Raw genomic sequence first — 15,094 nt, forward strand, 5'->3', positions numbered from 1 at the left:
GGTTTTAAACGGTGTATGTTATGTTTTGGGAAAAACTCCTTTTAATATTGTTAGTCTGGTTACTGTGTGACTTTCTCCCCCCTTTTAAAAAACAACAAAAAAAACCCCCCACTACCTCTCATTCATAATTCTCTGCTGACAGTTTGGAGTTATTTCAGCTTTTCTGCCAAATGGCAGGATAAAAGCGACCACCACAAGCGTGCACGGTTCAGCTGGAGTTTGTCCAACGAGGAGATCCTGACCCCTCAATTACAGGATGATGGAGCTATTTCGTCCTTTGCGTGTTGCTGAATTTCATTAACAATTTGGCATCCACACATGTGAAATTAACTCGGTGCAGCTTTGAATTAAAGCATGTTAGCTTACATGTAAGCTCTTTTTTTTGACAGTGATTTTCATGCATGTGCATTATGTGATACTCCTGGAGTATATATTTAAAGAGGCTCCTTCTAAATGCTGCTCAGTACATGTGTGACCTTTGGTTCTGTCTGTTTCCTTCAGCAGCAAGTTTCTCACAAAGCCAGAAACCGAAGAGCCAATGCTATAATCGGAGGCCATCAGAGAGACAAAACGCGGATCTGCTCCATTGACAATGAATCTGAGACCCGGAGAATGTTTGCTTGACCTTTCTCTGCATCACTTTGGACACTGAGTCAATTCAAAAAGTCGATCCCTCATTCAGTGTCAGTGAAGCAGCGCCTCGGTTTGTCTCTTAAATGACTACATCTAGAGAGCCTGGAGTCTCATTTCCAGCTCTGAGTGGCATGTGATCATGTATGCAGTCTTGACTTAACTGTCTAAGACTGCAGGTATACTGCTGTGTTTGTTCTGGTTTATGGTGGATTTCCCTAAATTGACCCTTTTTTTTTCTTTCTTTTTTTTTTACTCTCAGCACTTTCAGTTCACACAGCACATGACAGAACCAGTTTCTCCCTTGCAAAGCCTCTCTGCATCTGGTACCCTATCTCTACATCTCTTATTTGTATATCTGTGACCTTGAAAGCACTGATAGGCTGAGGATACGGCCTGTATTGTGATTAGGCCCAAGTATAGTTTCCCTGATGCTGGGTTAGCGACGTGGCACTGGGCCATCTGCCAAAACAAAAGCTGTCAGCGACGACCTGTCACGCTTTAAGCCAATAAGCCTGCCTGTCCACCCGCCTGTGACAATTTATTACCCCGTTTCAAATAATGTTGATAAATCATAGACAAAACACAAAGCTTTGCTCCTGATTGCATAATTACTGCATCCAACCATGGTCGTATGTAATATAATCACGGTCTCTCATCAGGCTCAAACCACCAGCGTGCATCTGGAGCTGCATTATGCAATGTTTGGAAAGAGACACAGCAAGCTTGCTGACTATATGTGTGAAGCTGTTCAGTTGGATGTCTTGTATGAGAGTCTTATATATAAAAGAGACATTTAAACAAGAACAACCTCCTCCCACTGTTTTCAAGTGCTGGAACATATTTTGACTGTGTTTAAGCAGTGATGGCTGAGTGCATTTACACTTGGTAATGGCTTCCTGCCTTTAACTCTCTCGGCTTAAGACAAGAGGGGAACCATGCGGGTACTTCCCCTTTGCTACTGCAGCGAGTCTTCTACTCCTATAGCAGCCTTGTAGCTCTTCTCTTTTTGCCCCTTATACTTTTCAGGCAGCCCAGAACAAAAAGGAGAGACCACCCCGTGAGCCTTTTCACTCTCTTTCCTACTGTATCACTTCTACCATGGATAGTTTGTTGCCTGAAAGATGGTATCACTCTTCAGGAATGTCCGCTGGTTTTTCAGTCCCTGCATCATTTGCATTTATCTACCTTGCAGCCTTACCCAGTGCCCACAAAGATTGTATGTTTGGAGAACGTCCCTACCATGATGCGTCCCGAAATGTCAGCCAAAATGCGCTTTCTTCCAGGTGGCATGAAGCCTGGGTCCGCAGAAGATTTCTGCACTGGCTGTATTTTCAACCTCAAACTAGATCCTGAGCTGCAAAGTTACAACTTTGCACATGGTAGCTTTTCTAGCTTTATACGTCTCCCAGCAGCTTGCCATTATAGCACACAGGTGCTCAACAGCCTTATAACACTGAAAGTGATGGTCTTCTCTTTTTTAAAAGATGAGTCACTGGGCTTCAGCCTTAGTGTCCATCCAGCCCGCTGTAGACAGCAGCTTGTAACGGGGGGACTTCAGCATATAGACACAAGGTGTTAACAACTAATTAAAGAATTTACTGCCTCACTAAAAGTCCATTATTGGTGTTCCCTCCCAATTATTGGCTCTATTATCAGCTTTTATGGACTAAGGTGAGCTTCCGGGGGAATTTACGCTTGTTTTGGCCGAGCGGTCAGTTCTGTCTCCATTTTTTTTTAAAAACAAAGAAAAATTGATTGTCTATGACAACTGTATAGCAGATACTAAAATCTTACAGTTATTACAGTGACACAGACTACTGGTGGTTAATTTCCCATTTCCTTGATACATTAAATAGGGTCTCTACAGCTGCTTTCCTTTCTCTCAGGCAGAGTCATCTTTTGTCAATGGCCACATGTGCTTTCCACCCCCCCCCCCCCCCTCTCTCTCTTTCTCTCACCTCTTTGTGTATTACTCCATCTCTGTCTCACATCCATCCACTAGGTGACAGTAATGACACAGCTCTCCCCTCTGGGGGTTGAAGATGGGATGAGGTGTGATTTTTATTTACAAAACGTGAATTTTCTAAGAACTATAGGTTACAGCCAGAGAAGTGATGTTATAGCGACGCGGTGACGTGGCGGTGAAGTTAATGCTGGCAGTGCACGTGGTGAAAACTCCACTTACTACCCATTTACCATTCTGTTCCACATCACTCAGCAGCATATAAAGACTCGGCATAATGGCCCATGTGCTGTGTATCTGTACAATTTCATAAAAATACTAGAGGTTGTTATTTTAGCTGTGAAATTGTAGTCAGCAGCGACTTTTTTTATTCTCGTCTAGGAAGTAGTCGTGATGTTTTTCCCAGCACCACTGCATCTAGTCAGCCCTAGCAAACCCCCTCGGTGCCACTTTGCATCTCAAATCAGAGCAAAACCCCAGTAGTTTCAATCCTATTTGTCTTACATCGCATAACCTTGAAGCCTTATCATTTGAGCGTCCAACTAACCAAGCTAAAGTTTCATATGAACTGACTTTGAACTCACTATTATATATGTATTTTTATATGTATGAAAATGTGTGAGGACATTTCAAACATTAATAGAGTTAAAAATATTCTGAATCCCAAAATATGTGGTCATATTATTAACCCAACTTTTTTTGGTGTAAATATTAAGCCATGCAGAAGAAGCTAGATATATGCAACTATAAAATTGTTGCTAATTAAATGTGTTTTATTGTCATCGCTTACTCAAAATTCAGCCATGAAGTGATCTATTTAAGCTATATCATTATATATAGATTTTCTCAGCATAATTTTTAGCTCCTGGCCAAAGTCAGTGGAGCAGGTGACAAAATTTTAAGCTTTGTAACTGGCTAAATTGATATATTGCAGTCAAGTGAAATTCTCCCTTATTTGCACTTTTAAGGAAACTTTCCGATGCAGCTGCTCCTCTTTTGCATAGATGGTTGAAGTGCCGATCTGATTGGCAGCGCACAAGTTGATTCAGGTGCAGTCATTGGTGTCTGGTGTCATACATTTTTGATCCAATCATCCTTGGTAATTCCACCGAATTTGTGCCAAACTAGTGACTCATGTCTTTTGCCCACTTATCTGCAAATGAAGCACAACTGCCAGTTAAGCCAATTGGCTTTGATAGGGGTTGTTTTCTAACAGACAAAAGCAGAGAAGTGTGTGCGAGAGTACAGCTTTTTAAAGGTATTATACCGGAGGGTGAAAATTATGCAACAATTTTTGTAAAAGCAGAAGTTCATGTGGTGTGTGTGTAGGTGTGTCTTATATAACAAAGGGTCAGGTTTTATCTTCAGTGATGGAGAACAATTACTCTGCTGTAAGACTAGTACTGAGGAAAGCCATTGATATCCAAAGATGCTTTTAACAAAGAGCGTTATTTCTAGCCATTGTTGCCATCTCAGGTATGAGGGATGTAGTTTGTTACTGTGTTCAGCAATAATACTTTTTTCATTTATCAACAAACAAGGATAATTATTCTCTAAATGATTAACTCAATAAATGCAATATTTGCTGTTTCTTAAGATGAATGTACACCATCCACGCACAGTTCTGCGCCCTTCCAGTTAATTTCCGCTTTTTTCCACACTGTCAACATGCTCTCATTAGCTGATGCCATTAAAATAATTCAGTTCAAAGAAATGATTTAAACCCTGCACATAAATACTCCTAATTTTAATTTCTGTCACAAGTTTTGGTTTATATTTTGATTTCTCTGCTTACTTTCTAGCTAGTTTTCACTCCTTCCCAACGGCACAGTTGGTAATTGTGTAGTGTGTACTGTGAAGCTGGCCTGTCATAGCTCGTAGTCCATTTGTTATAGTGACAGTCTATATATCAGGCTTTTTAGATTAGAGAAAATACTCAAAAGTCATTCCACCTAACGTATGAGAACATCAGAGGTACCCCCAGGGGAACAAGTATAAGCTAAGAATCAATTTGCTCTTCAACACTTCGGTAGCAGTGCTTACTGCTCATTTTCTTCTCCAGTGTCATTACATGGCGGAGGAGAGTTGTGTAATAGTGTAATTATTTAACATGTGCAGACTAGAACAATGTGGGGTGATGACCACAAAATAATGTCTAAAGGCTGACATAATGTGCACTAAACAAGCTTAGCACCACGTATACACACATGCCAGCCTGCATAATGGCTGAAAGAGTTGTTTTTAAAAACAGAGGACATTTGACAACAGCAGTCAAATATTTTGATCCAGAGAGTCATTTCAGGGCTATATCAGTTTCAGTGTGCAAATCCACTGTAGCATAAACTTAATGCAGAAAATAAACATCTCAGTTTCTTTGTTATTGTCTGAAGTCATGATGGTAGAGAGGAGTTTGTGGAGGGGGACGAGCTGTTTATGTTTTTGCACTGTTTTGGTTACCTGTAATCTCTCTCTATCAAGGCTCTGTGTAGATGGTGTGAAAGTGAAATCTCTTAATGCTGTAGTTCCTTTTTTTAAAGACATGTCTTACGTCTAAATAATATTGTCACAAATTAATTTATATATAATATTATAATACATAGTAATAAAATCAACTGGTACCAACAGTCAAGAAGCATGCACTTTGTTTCCTGGCCAGATCTGACCTGTAGGCTTAATCTGAGGTTTCGCACCAGCAGGTTATTTTTAGGGAAAGTACACAAAGTGGATGTGTAAAGAGATGTGAAAATAATTATTAATGTTTTCAAGCGAAAACATTTGATGAGCCTCGGACATATAATTTGAGTTAAAAATTACATGGTTTTCACCTGCTGATTTGGCAGATGTTACACTGGGCTTGTAGAGGCAGTTGAATGAAATGGGTGGCTGCAAAGCCTCCGGAAATAAAAACATATCCTTAAGACGTTTGTGTCTGTCATACATAATGGTGGAAGTTCAAATCCCGGTATTTCTTTTATTAAATATTTGCGTGAATAAAACCTAATTCTTTGCCTAGAAAAATCTAAACACGTATATAATATATATATAATAAAATATCCCCTCTGTCGTCATTCCTTTAATTTAGCAAGATGGTACAATGACTGATACCCAGATTTTAAGGATCGTAGTGAAGTAGCAAGGAAACGTATTAACAATGTTGCCCGTGCTACGCTTACCGCTTATTTTTAATAAAATGACAGCTTTGTTTGGAGATTATATTTAACCATATTTTATATTTTACATATAAAAATATTCAGTGCATTTACATTTGACTTACTGTGCCTTTTAATTTTTTTAATGACATGTATGAATCATCTGTATACGTAAAACAGCTTTTTTGAATCTTAAATTTGCTCAGGAACTTTTAAGTTTAAGAGGAACTGTAGTTGTTAGTGGCTCTGTTGTCAATTGTATTGTCATTTTTCAATTGAGTTTGTGTTACAAATACTGATCTATACTACTTGTCTCTCCTTTTTGACGGAAATAAAAGTCTCAGTATGTTAAAAATGTAACAAACAAAGAATAAAATAATGTATGTTTAATGGTATGAGAAACAAGTATAACATAGTCAAATGTTTTTAATTTTTTTAGTGCTGCTGTTGGAGCGTTTTATCTCGTGACCTGTCACAACCCACAGGTTGGGGAACAACTGGTTTCCTGTGGACAATGTAGCAGCTCAAACCTCCTGAAGGGTTTATAGTTGCATGTTGCGCTCATATTTGTAGAGCCATACTTCACACCCTCTAACCTTTGTTAGAGGATTACAGAGTTTATTTAGATGGTGACAGGTGTCCTGCAGGAGTTGGAGAAAATTTGCTTAAAAAGCAATCCTCATGAAAGAAATCACCCTGAGAGGACACGGAGCACTTCCTGTCAAACATCAGTTACACCAGGTTTTGCATCCATTTTGTACCCTTTTCTTCTCCGCCTGATAGCCACTTCCGCCTTCACGGTGTAGCTATTTGCATCGTATTGTTTTTCCTACAGATGGCCATGTAGAGAAAAAAGAAAAGATGTCACCACAGGTTTTAAGAAACCAGTGACAGTAATGAAGGATGCAGGCTCTCACACTGACACTGATATCTATCGTTTGTCTGTCAGGGCAGACAGCTCAGGTTGACCCAGTCAGCTGCACATGCACCTGACTCACCTTTACACTTCCATCAATATCGCAGAGTTCATCTCAAGTTTGACAGACAGAGACAGAGTCATGCTTTCCCTGTGCATAGCCAGTGGGGGAAATATGCCATGACTTCCAAGATAAATCTAAACTGGAGACAGCACACTTATGGAATAACCAATATATCATTTACAAATGTAATATTCTAGTCAGCATATTCCATGATAAATGCAATCTTTGTTTGTTTCCTCCTACCATTTATTAAGGCCAGAAAACAGAAAAATAAATAAATAAAATAAGGAGCTGTTTGATTTGATGGAAATTGCTCAACTGTTACACAAAAAGGCAGCAGTATAAGGTGAAGGGAAAGGATTCTTTTTTTTCACTCACTTCTTGCCAACTCGTGCATTTATGGCTTCTGACCTGCAAACAGGGCATGCCAAGGCTCTGCAGGAGACAGGAAATGTGTCATTTGTTATTAAGAACTTATTTATTTTAACATAGAAGAGGAATTGCATAAAAATTATCTGGGATGGTGAAACTCTGAATGTGTTCTTAAAGATTTGAAAAGAAATTTGAAGTGTTTACAAGCATTGTAATTCCCAGTTTTGCCCTTTTTAATTCCACCGCACTGCAACATGGAAGATACTTTATGTCTATAAATGTATGTAACAGTTTGTTTGTCTTACAAAGGAGAGAAATGACTTAATTCTAGTTTTAACATCCTGAACCTTTTAGATCCAATATTTTAGCTTCAATGGCTTAACTTTGGTGAGAATATCCACAGTGTGTGCCTTATGATGTAGTAGACATCTCAGACCCAGAGAAAGTGTGAATGCCTGCACTTCATGTCAGAGCCCCCGGGGGGTAAAAAAAAAAAAAAAATCCCCCACTGTCACTAGAGATGACCCTGCTTGTTTTTCTAAGCACCCTTTGAGCTTTTTCAAGTGTAGAATTAGGGAGTGTTTGGGGACTTAACTGGGAAGCTTCTGCACTCCCACAACAGGAAGCATGATTGGTGATATTTGTGATTAATAGCTCATAATAGCCCTGTCTATCTCTCTCTGTCTTTCTCTCAGGCTCACTCTCTCGGCTTTCTTTTTCCACATGTACTAAGCTTTCTTTTAAATAAATAAATTCATATGCAGTAAGTTTCTCCATATATGATTTAGATGACCCATTCCTAGAAGAAAAAGTCACTAAGATTCCTTATTCATCATTCCTTTAGATAATGAAGAAATGCTTTTTGGCTACTTTAGTTACCTCTCTTTTTAATTATCTGTAATATACAGGTTTATTTTCTAGAAAGGCATTTCACTTTCTCCCCGTGGCATCATTATACACTTATGACAGATAGCTTGTGCTATGATTGGGTGAAAATGGTTTATACTCCATTTCAGTTTTAATGTGATCAGTTTGGAACCATTACACCAGCTGTTTTCTGTGAAAACACCTTTGGCTCAAGGGCTGTATTTCAGTACTATGGTTTGCCTTACTTGGTAGTAACTAAAGTTTAATGGCTTGACCGAAACAGGGAGACCCCATGTTATTTGGGCACTTTTATGTCACATTTATATCATGCACTTCCTCGATTTGTCTTGTTTTTTTTATTTTATTTTTCACATATATACGTATATATATGTGTGTGTGTGTGTGTGTGTGCGTGTGTGTGTGTGCGTGTGTGTGTGTGTGTGTGTGTGTATTGGGTTTTGTTTTGTTAAATAGCACGAAAGTGAAGATGCAGCCAAAATAAACCGTGACTTACTTATCTGGTGATTCCCATGAGTTCATCATCTCTACCGCTGCATTTTTTAATTTATCTGATCGCAAAAACATTCTTCTTTCATTTGTCCCTTTGTCCCTTCTTTCTGCTTTAAAAGAGCTTAAAATTAAGTTGATTTTCTAAATCAGCGTGCCCAGCCTCGCTGCTGATGGATATCATGTTAGCTTTGTGACTGCAGTGGAGCAACACCTTGCAGGGTTTGTTTAGCATTCCAGGTCCGATGTGTTTTGAAAGGTATTAATGGAGGACATGGAGGCATGAGATATTTCCTGCAGGTTCAGTCAGGTGCCCTTGTTAAAACTCGAGTCGGCCTGCAAGGTGACGCTTTGTCATTATGACACTCATGCTTCTTGTCACGCCTTGAAACCACAGAGCAAGCTGCGATTTTCTGCTCTGGCTCTCAATGAACCAAGTAATACGTTGGTTTTGGAAAACAATTAGCAATGTTGGATCGGTTTTAAAATGCATTAGAAAAAAATTCACTAAGCTGTTTATCTGTCACCTTTTTTTTAATCTCTTCGTGCTCTTCATGATATTTCACTAACAAAGTGTACATAATTTTGACATCTTTACAACTTTCAAAGTGTCAGTATTTTATAGAATTAATTAAAATAAGTTATTATTCAATTTAAATAATTAATATATTATAAATATTGTTAAGAAAGTAGTGTTTAAGCCATTGTTTGAGATTATAGCATTCATTGGGTCAAGTAAGCATGAGAAATAACCAGCTAGTTTGTCTTTCAAGTATTAGCCCATTAAACAAGGAAAATCTTGCTTCCAAGCAGTGACCTTCTCCTTGTGGTTGCTGGGAATTACAGTCATTCAATGTGTGTCTTGGCAAGATGGATGACACCTGCACCCATTGAGCAATCATTCCCTGGTGCGCTATTGTTGTTCTTTCTCACTTTTGCGTGGGAGCAAACTGTATGCATTCCCATGCCAAAACCAATGAAGATAATCATCTCATCTGTGTGATGTATGATCTTCTTTCTTTGGACAAGTTATCAGACGACCTGGAATGTCTGAATACCCGTGTTACCAGTGAAGCTACTTGTTGGTTCTGCTCCAAAGAGTCACTGCACTGTGTAGGAAAAAAAAGATTGTGGTGTGATGCAGCAGTTTTTAACACCGATCCTCGTTGTTTTTCAGACATGTGGTGAATGTGAGAGCCAAAATAAAAGCTCTTTTTCACCACTCTGCATTGGCGATGGGCATAAAATTCACCTAATGTTGTGCCCAGCTCTTTTGTTTCCACTGCTCAGTTCACCTTCACACTGCATCTTAGCCTTGAATGCATGTGTCTGAAATACAAGTGTGGCGGCGTATATTTAAGTGTCTCTAAATGGCTGCGCTCCAGACACTCCTTTGCCATTAGCGCGTGCGCCTCCGCGTGTGTATGTGTGTCTGCAATGTGCTGAATGACAAGCCCTGTCAGTACTATTGTGTATCAGAAATAAAAGAACCTTTAAATAATGGAATTTTCTAATATGCAACTCACTGATGCATGGCAAAGCCATAAACATCAACCAGATGGTGGGTCACTGTAATATTAGGCTCCTCCTTGCAGCTGGAGGAGGGAAGCAATTGCAGAAAGAGTTGCAGCCAAACTCTGGCTAAATATAAGAAAAGTTCAGTAGTATCATCCCTTTAGTGCGTCCTCAGCATGCTCGGTGACTGCATCAGAGACTGTTGAGTGTGAAGTGCTCTCGAGAGTGTGTGGGTTCACTATGGCCGCACTGTATGATTAAAAAGCATTTTGCACTGGCAGTTGGAACAGAAAGGCAGGATACACTGGGGCACAGCGGTGTGAGAATGTCGAGGAAATTACATACTTGGTTTTTTACACAGAGACAGTTTGATGAAGTGTTTCCATTGGACATTAGCAGGAAAAAAATGAGCTGTCTAACATAATTGTTTGGAATTAATTGCTTCTCTGAAAATAGTCTCTATAAATCAGAATTTATTGCAGCAACAACTTGCATCTTTTGTGGACCTGTCATCACTTATGTAATTGCTGTGCCCTTTCTCGCAGTGTATTCTTTGTACTTTGAGTGAGAGGACACGCCACATCATTGTTCTGTTTTTATTCCACCTAGTTTTCCCAAAATGCAAATATGTTATCAAAATAATCACAAATTGGTTGCATACAACTACTGTAGCTGCTGTTTACAGGTTTTTTGACAAATAGAAAACTTCAGTGTGATTATATGTGCTAATATAAAATTGATTTCTAATACAAATGAATCGATTTTTCAGCACTGCTGGAAATCACTATGGAGTGTCTTATAAATAAACTGCTGTGTGAGTGAGATGTCATGTAGAGGTCAGTTTAGGATTATGGCCACAAACTTTATTTTTTTTCTTCAAGTCCACACAGCCTGTCAGTTCATCTGCCATCAACTCTTCTTCAGATGTCCTGTTTGCAAGGGTGTTAGACAAATACTCAGACAAACACAGCTGAGTTTTGCATTAGTGCTTGTCATCACTTAATCCTTTTGCAACTGCCATCTTGGAGGAACAAAGCAGCATACATTGCTAACTGACACGCTGTGGTCCATAATGCACTTAGACTTACATAATGATACCCTGAGAAGTGAAACACACCTCATGAATTGCTGTACCTAAATTGCATACTGTGGCAGACCTGTCAGTTGGTAAAGAGTATCTACTTATACTGGTTTGGTTATAATTATGTATCCTTTAGGCCCAGTTTCCCATACATAGATTAAACCTAGTCCTAAATCAAAAGTTGTTTTTCAGTAGGGATTAGATTTTTCTGTTAGTCTAGGGTTACATTTAATCCATGTATGGGAAACTGGATGACAGATTTCCTGTAATCTGAGGTTGATCACAAGGCCCGAAAAACTAAAGTAATCATTTTAGTAAAGTATTCAGATGTGCACAGATAGTCACACCATAGTGTAATGGTTTACACGTCCCTTTGGAGGAGACACACATCTCCTGTGGGGTTGCATCAGGAACAGCATGTGGGGGAAAATCTGCCAAATGAAATGTGCCGAGCCGCCTGCTGTGTCGACTTCTTGTGAATAAGTCAACGGCCAAAAGAAGCATCTTCGTCTTTTTCTCTATTTAGATACGCACAGATGCAAAATGTATTCCATGGTTTTAAAAGAATGTAAATAATAGATTACTAATAGATTTTCTGCTCTTTTGTTTTCAGTGTAATTTCGGGTTTGTTTTAATCTCTGCTCATTCTACAACCTAGAGACACGGGCTTTTATTTAGCCATAAAAATGTAGTAGCACCTTTTGTTATGATACAAGTAGTAATGGCTAACTCATATTTCATTTCCACATCAATTCACGAAAATACATTTTGCATTTTCCCTCCATTACACTTAATGCGGGAGCAATCCTGCTCTGCTGACTATGGCGTGGTGTTGGACCTATTTTACATGCGACTCCTGCTTTACTTTTAACTTAGATCACACAGAGGCTCACAATGAGTTGGGGAGAGTTGTATGTCTTTATCTTTGTTTGCCTTCCTCACAAGTGTCCACTGTTTGAAGAAGTTGTCTCTTTTTCCCCTTTGCACTTCCTCCTCTAGTCAAGTCAAGTCAAGTTTATTTATAAAGCACATTTAAAAACAACCAAGGCTGACCAAAGTGCTGAACAATAAAATACAATCACCTTGAGCATGTTCAGTCACTTCCCAGAAAGTGCACAGGCTGATCGAGCAAACAGGCAGGTTTGGTTTCATCATGTAATCTGATTACCCGTTGAAAGATTTGACGTGCCTCGTCTTCACATCAGGCCTATTAATAGAGAGGACAGAAAACAATCTGTCCAATGGACGGTTGCATTTACCTCTCCAGCGCAGTGTCATTAAGAACCAAAGTCAGGTCAACTGAGCCGTAACAGATGGAATTTTGTTTGACTCTCTGCCACTGGCAACTTGGTTCAGTGCTTCTTAGTTCTCCCATTCGTACATTAAGATGCAACTGTAGACAAAGTAATTTTTACTGTGGTATTTCACTTGATAATTACTTCCCTGGAAAAACCCCAGAAGACACACGCTTTTATAGACAATATGTTTAATTGAGCAAATTAGAAAGACCCCATATTGCACAGCAGCTGTGTACACACACAGTGGAATCTGCAAGGGAAGCCCTCAGAGCCCCAGTAAAGGGATGCAGTGAGAATCGCCAGTTCAAAAAAAAAAATCCTGATTGAGTCAGAGAGCCTCCGTGCCAAAGCAGTGGCTTTTCAACACAGATGCACATAGTTAGCATGTGTGTGAAACCTCAGAGCCTTTCAATGATCACCCGGCTGCATTGATTCTGCTGGCATATTGCTGATGTACTGGGTTTGCACGGGTGATATAGTCGGTGGCTTCAGCACTCAGAGGGTTTTTGGACAGAAAAAGAAGTCTTGCCGGATCTCTCATTCAGACCAATGCATAAAAAACTGAGAATTACTGAAGTAGCTGCTGTTTCCAAAAGGCAGAGTGATAATCAGAGTGATGATGAGGTTCTCATGTAAAGTTGCTTGGACTTGCATGGGTTGCACCTCAAAACCATTTGGTAGAAACATGAAAAAATGTAATTTTTACAGAACTTTCCAATTTAAATGGGTTTAAAATGAAAGCAAAACATATCACATGAACGAACATTCACTGTTTTTCCCCAGTTAGACGTTAAACAAGATTCTTATCAGATTGTTTACAGGGTGACTGTCACACACACTGTGTTGCTATCTGATGGTCACAGAGATTTCGCATACATCTACAAGTTCACATGATCTATGTGGAAGATTTGATTGGCTCACAGCACTGATGTGATTTACAAAAACAGAAGACTGACAAAAAAGTCATAACAAAAAAATAGACTGATAAACGTTTGTCACGTTATCACTGTTTGTAGATTATTTATTATTTTATTCACATTTAGTTATGTTTTACTAAAATCTCTAAAAAAAAATTGTGTGCATGGGTTGACTGTCCCAAACCTAAATATGCTCAGTTTAGACTAAGTAGCAATTGCTGAGCATTTGGAAAGCCAACTTGAAACTATAGAGACTCAAACTCATAATTTTCAATTACTCTCATTTCTGACAAACGTATGCTGCCAATGAATCTTTCTTCAACATACTTAATGCTGTCTTAACCATCAGAAATGTCTGGTTTCTGTTTGTAGTCCAGTTGTATTGACCAGTCATGTTTGAGCAGGCTTTGGTTTCATGCTGGTAAACAGTCTGTGCAGAACGCAGAAGGAGTGCATTTGCAGAAATACAATCTTGAAACCGTTGGAAATCATCCAGTGACTGTTAAAAAATGCTTTTCATTTATCTTCATTCGTAAGCAGTCATCAGTGCAGTGAACAAAAACGAAAGCAAGGAAAATAGAGACCGAATTACCTATTCTTTTTAAAGTGACTAATCTTGACTGTTCTTTTTTTTTTTTTTTTTTTTTACTTTTTTTAGGTCTGGTAGAGATCTGCTTGATGCATCCCCTCGATGTGGTGAAGACGAGGTGAGCCACATTTTCAAAATAAAAAATTCCTGCAATACCTTTACCAAATGGCTACTTACAAGGACGCCATTTCAGTCCACATCTGCCTTGAATCTTCTTGGTGGGCATTTGCATCTATGCTGTGAAGTTCCGAGCATACCAGGTCCCCCAGCTCAGCATGCCAAGCCAGTTCTGCAATCCACATTTAAGCAGGCCAAGACAAATGCCAAGAGCCTCAGACGTTTTGTGGAAAATGAAATGCATCATTTACCCATTTATTCCTCACACAATGTTAAGGTTAGATGTTTTCTGTTTTTAAGTCACTCTTCTTTTTTTTGCCTCGTTACCTTATTAAAAAAAAACGCCCAGACCTTTTCTTTCTGAGACTTGCAAAATAAAGCCCATGTCACCGAATCTGTTTGCAGTGTTTTAATGCCTTGTTTCCGTTACCATCTCCTGTTTGTGTGTTATGCAAGAGCGGCAGCAGTCACGAGCTGCAGAGTGATCAGGAGCCTCACACCACAGCGTCTCAGCCAGCCATAAACAGGTCGTGGGCTACTACTAAAGCTTTATAGGCTTTCACAGGCCCAGCCAAGACCCCTGGCTTCGTTCTGGGCCCCCCTACCCCCATTCACTACTTGTCCGTAAATTGTGCAGCTTTTTCTGTCATTTACGGCTGCAGTTTCTTGGTAAATAAATTGCTCGGCGTGCCTTTTAAAAAAGTGAGATGGTTGCACTTTAAAGGCAGTGCCACCACCAGAACACAGAAAAGGAAGCACGGGGGATAAAAGCCAGGGGTGAGCGGTGTTGTATTAGTCGATATTCGATACTTTGAAGGCATACCGTGTGATTTATGGTCATGTGTGGAAGCTATTGGGGTTTATTACAGGTAAGTCTTGAGCGCTGCCTGTCCATCCTCACACAGGGTCAGGGTTAAAAGTGCACTCACTATTTGCTTTGTAATGCTCTTCCTTAAAAAGTGGTAAAAGCTGCACTAAAACTGGACAGGTTTATCTGTTTGTTTTCTGTTTGTGTCGCCATGTGTTGACGTTGATAGGCAGATTTTGGCTGGGAATTGGTCAGTGTAATCTGATTCCTTTCTGTCTTAAATAGGGGATTTTTAAAA

The 15,094-nt window shown here is 39.4% G+C and overlaps 1 protein-coding gene and 1 long non-coding RNA gene across 2 annotated transcripts in view; one reads left to right on the forward strand and one right to left on the reverse strand.

Moving 5' to 3' along the window:
* The window catches only part of slc25a21 (solute carrier family 25 member 21), an 85,083-nt gene that overhangs the window by 42,841 nt on the left and 27,148 nt on the right, over positions 1 to 15,094 (forward strand). Inside the window, exon 3 of the mRNA XM_026153008.2 lies at positions 13,941 to 13,989. Within this exon, the coding sequence (XP_026008793.1) occupies positions 13,941 to 13,989 (49 nt within the window). The remainder of the gene's footprint in view (positions 1 to 13,940; positions 13,990 to 15,094) is intronic.
* LOC145422572 (uncharacterized) lies at positions 6,117 to 8,683 on the reverse strand. Its single transcript, XR_013903884.1, has 3 exons — positions 8,479 to 8,683; positions 7,104 to 7,160; positions 6,117 to 6,574 (listed from the first exon to the last, which is right to left on the reverse strand). It is a non-coding gene; the product is annotated as an uncharacterized LOC145422572 (long non-coding RNA).

The sequence above is a fragment of the Astatotilapia calliptera genome, chromosome 19 (genome assembly GCF_964374335.1).
Source record: "Astatotilapia calliptera chromosome 19, fAstCal68.1, whole genome shotgun sequence".
NCBI lineage: Eukaryota > Metazoa > Chordata > Actinopteri > Cichliformes > Cichlidae > Astatotilapia > Astatotilapia calliptera.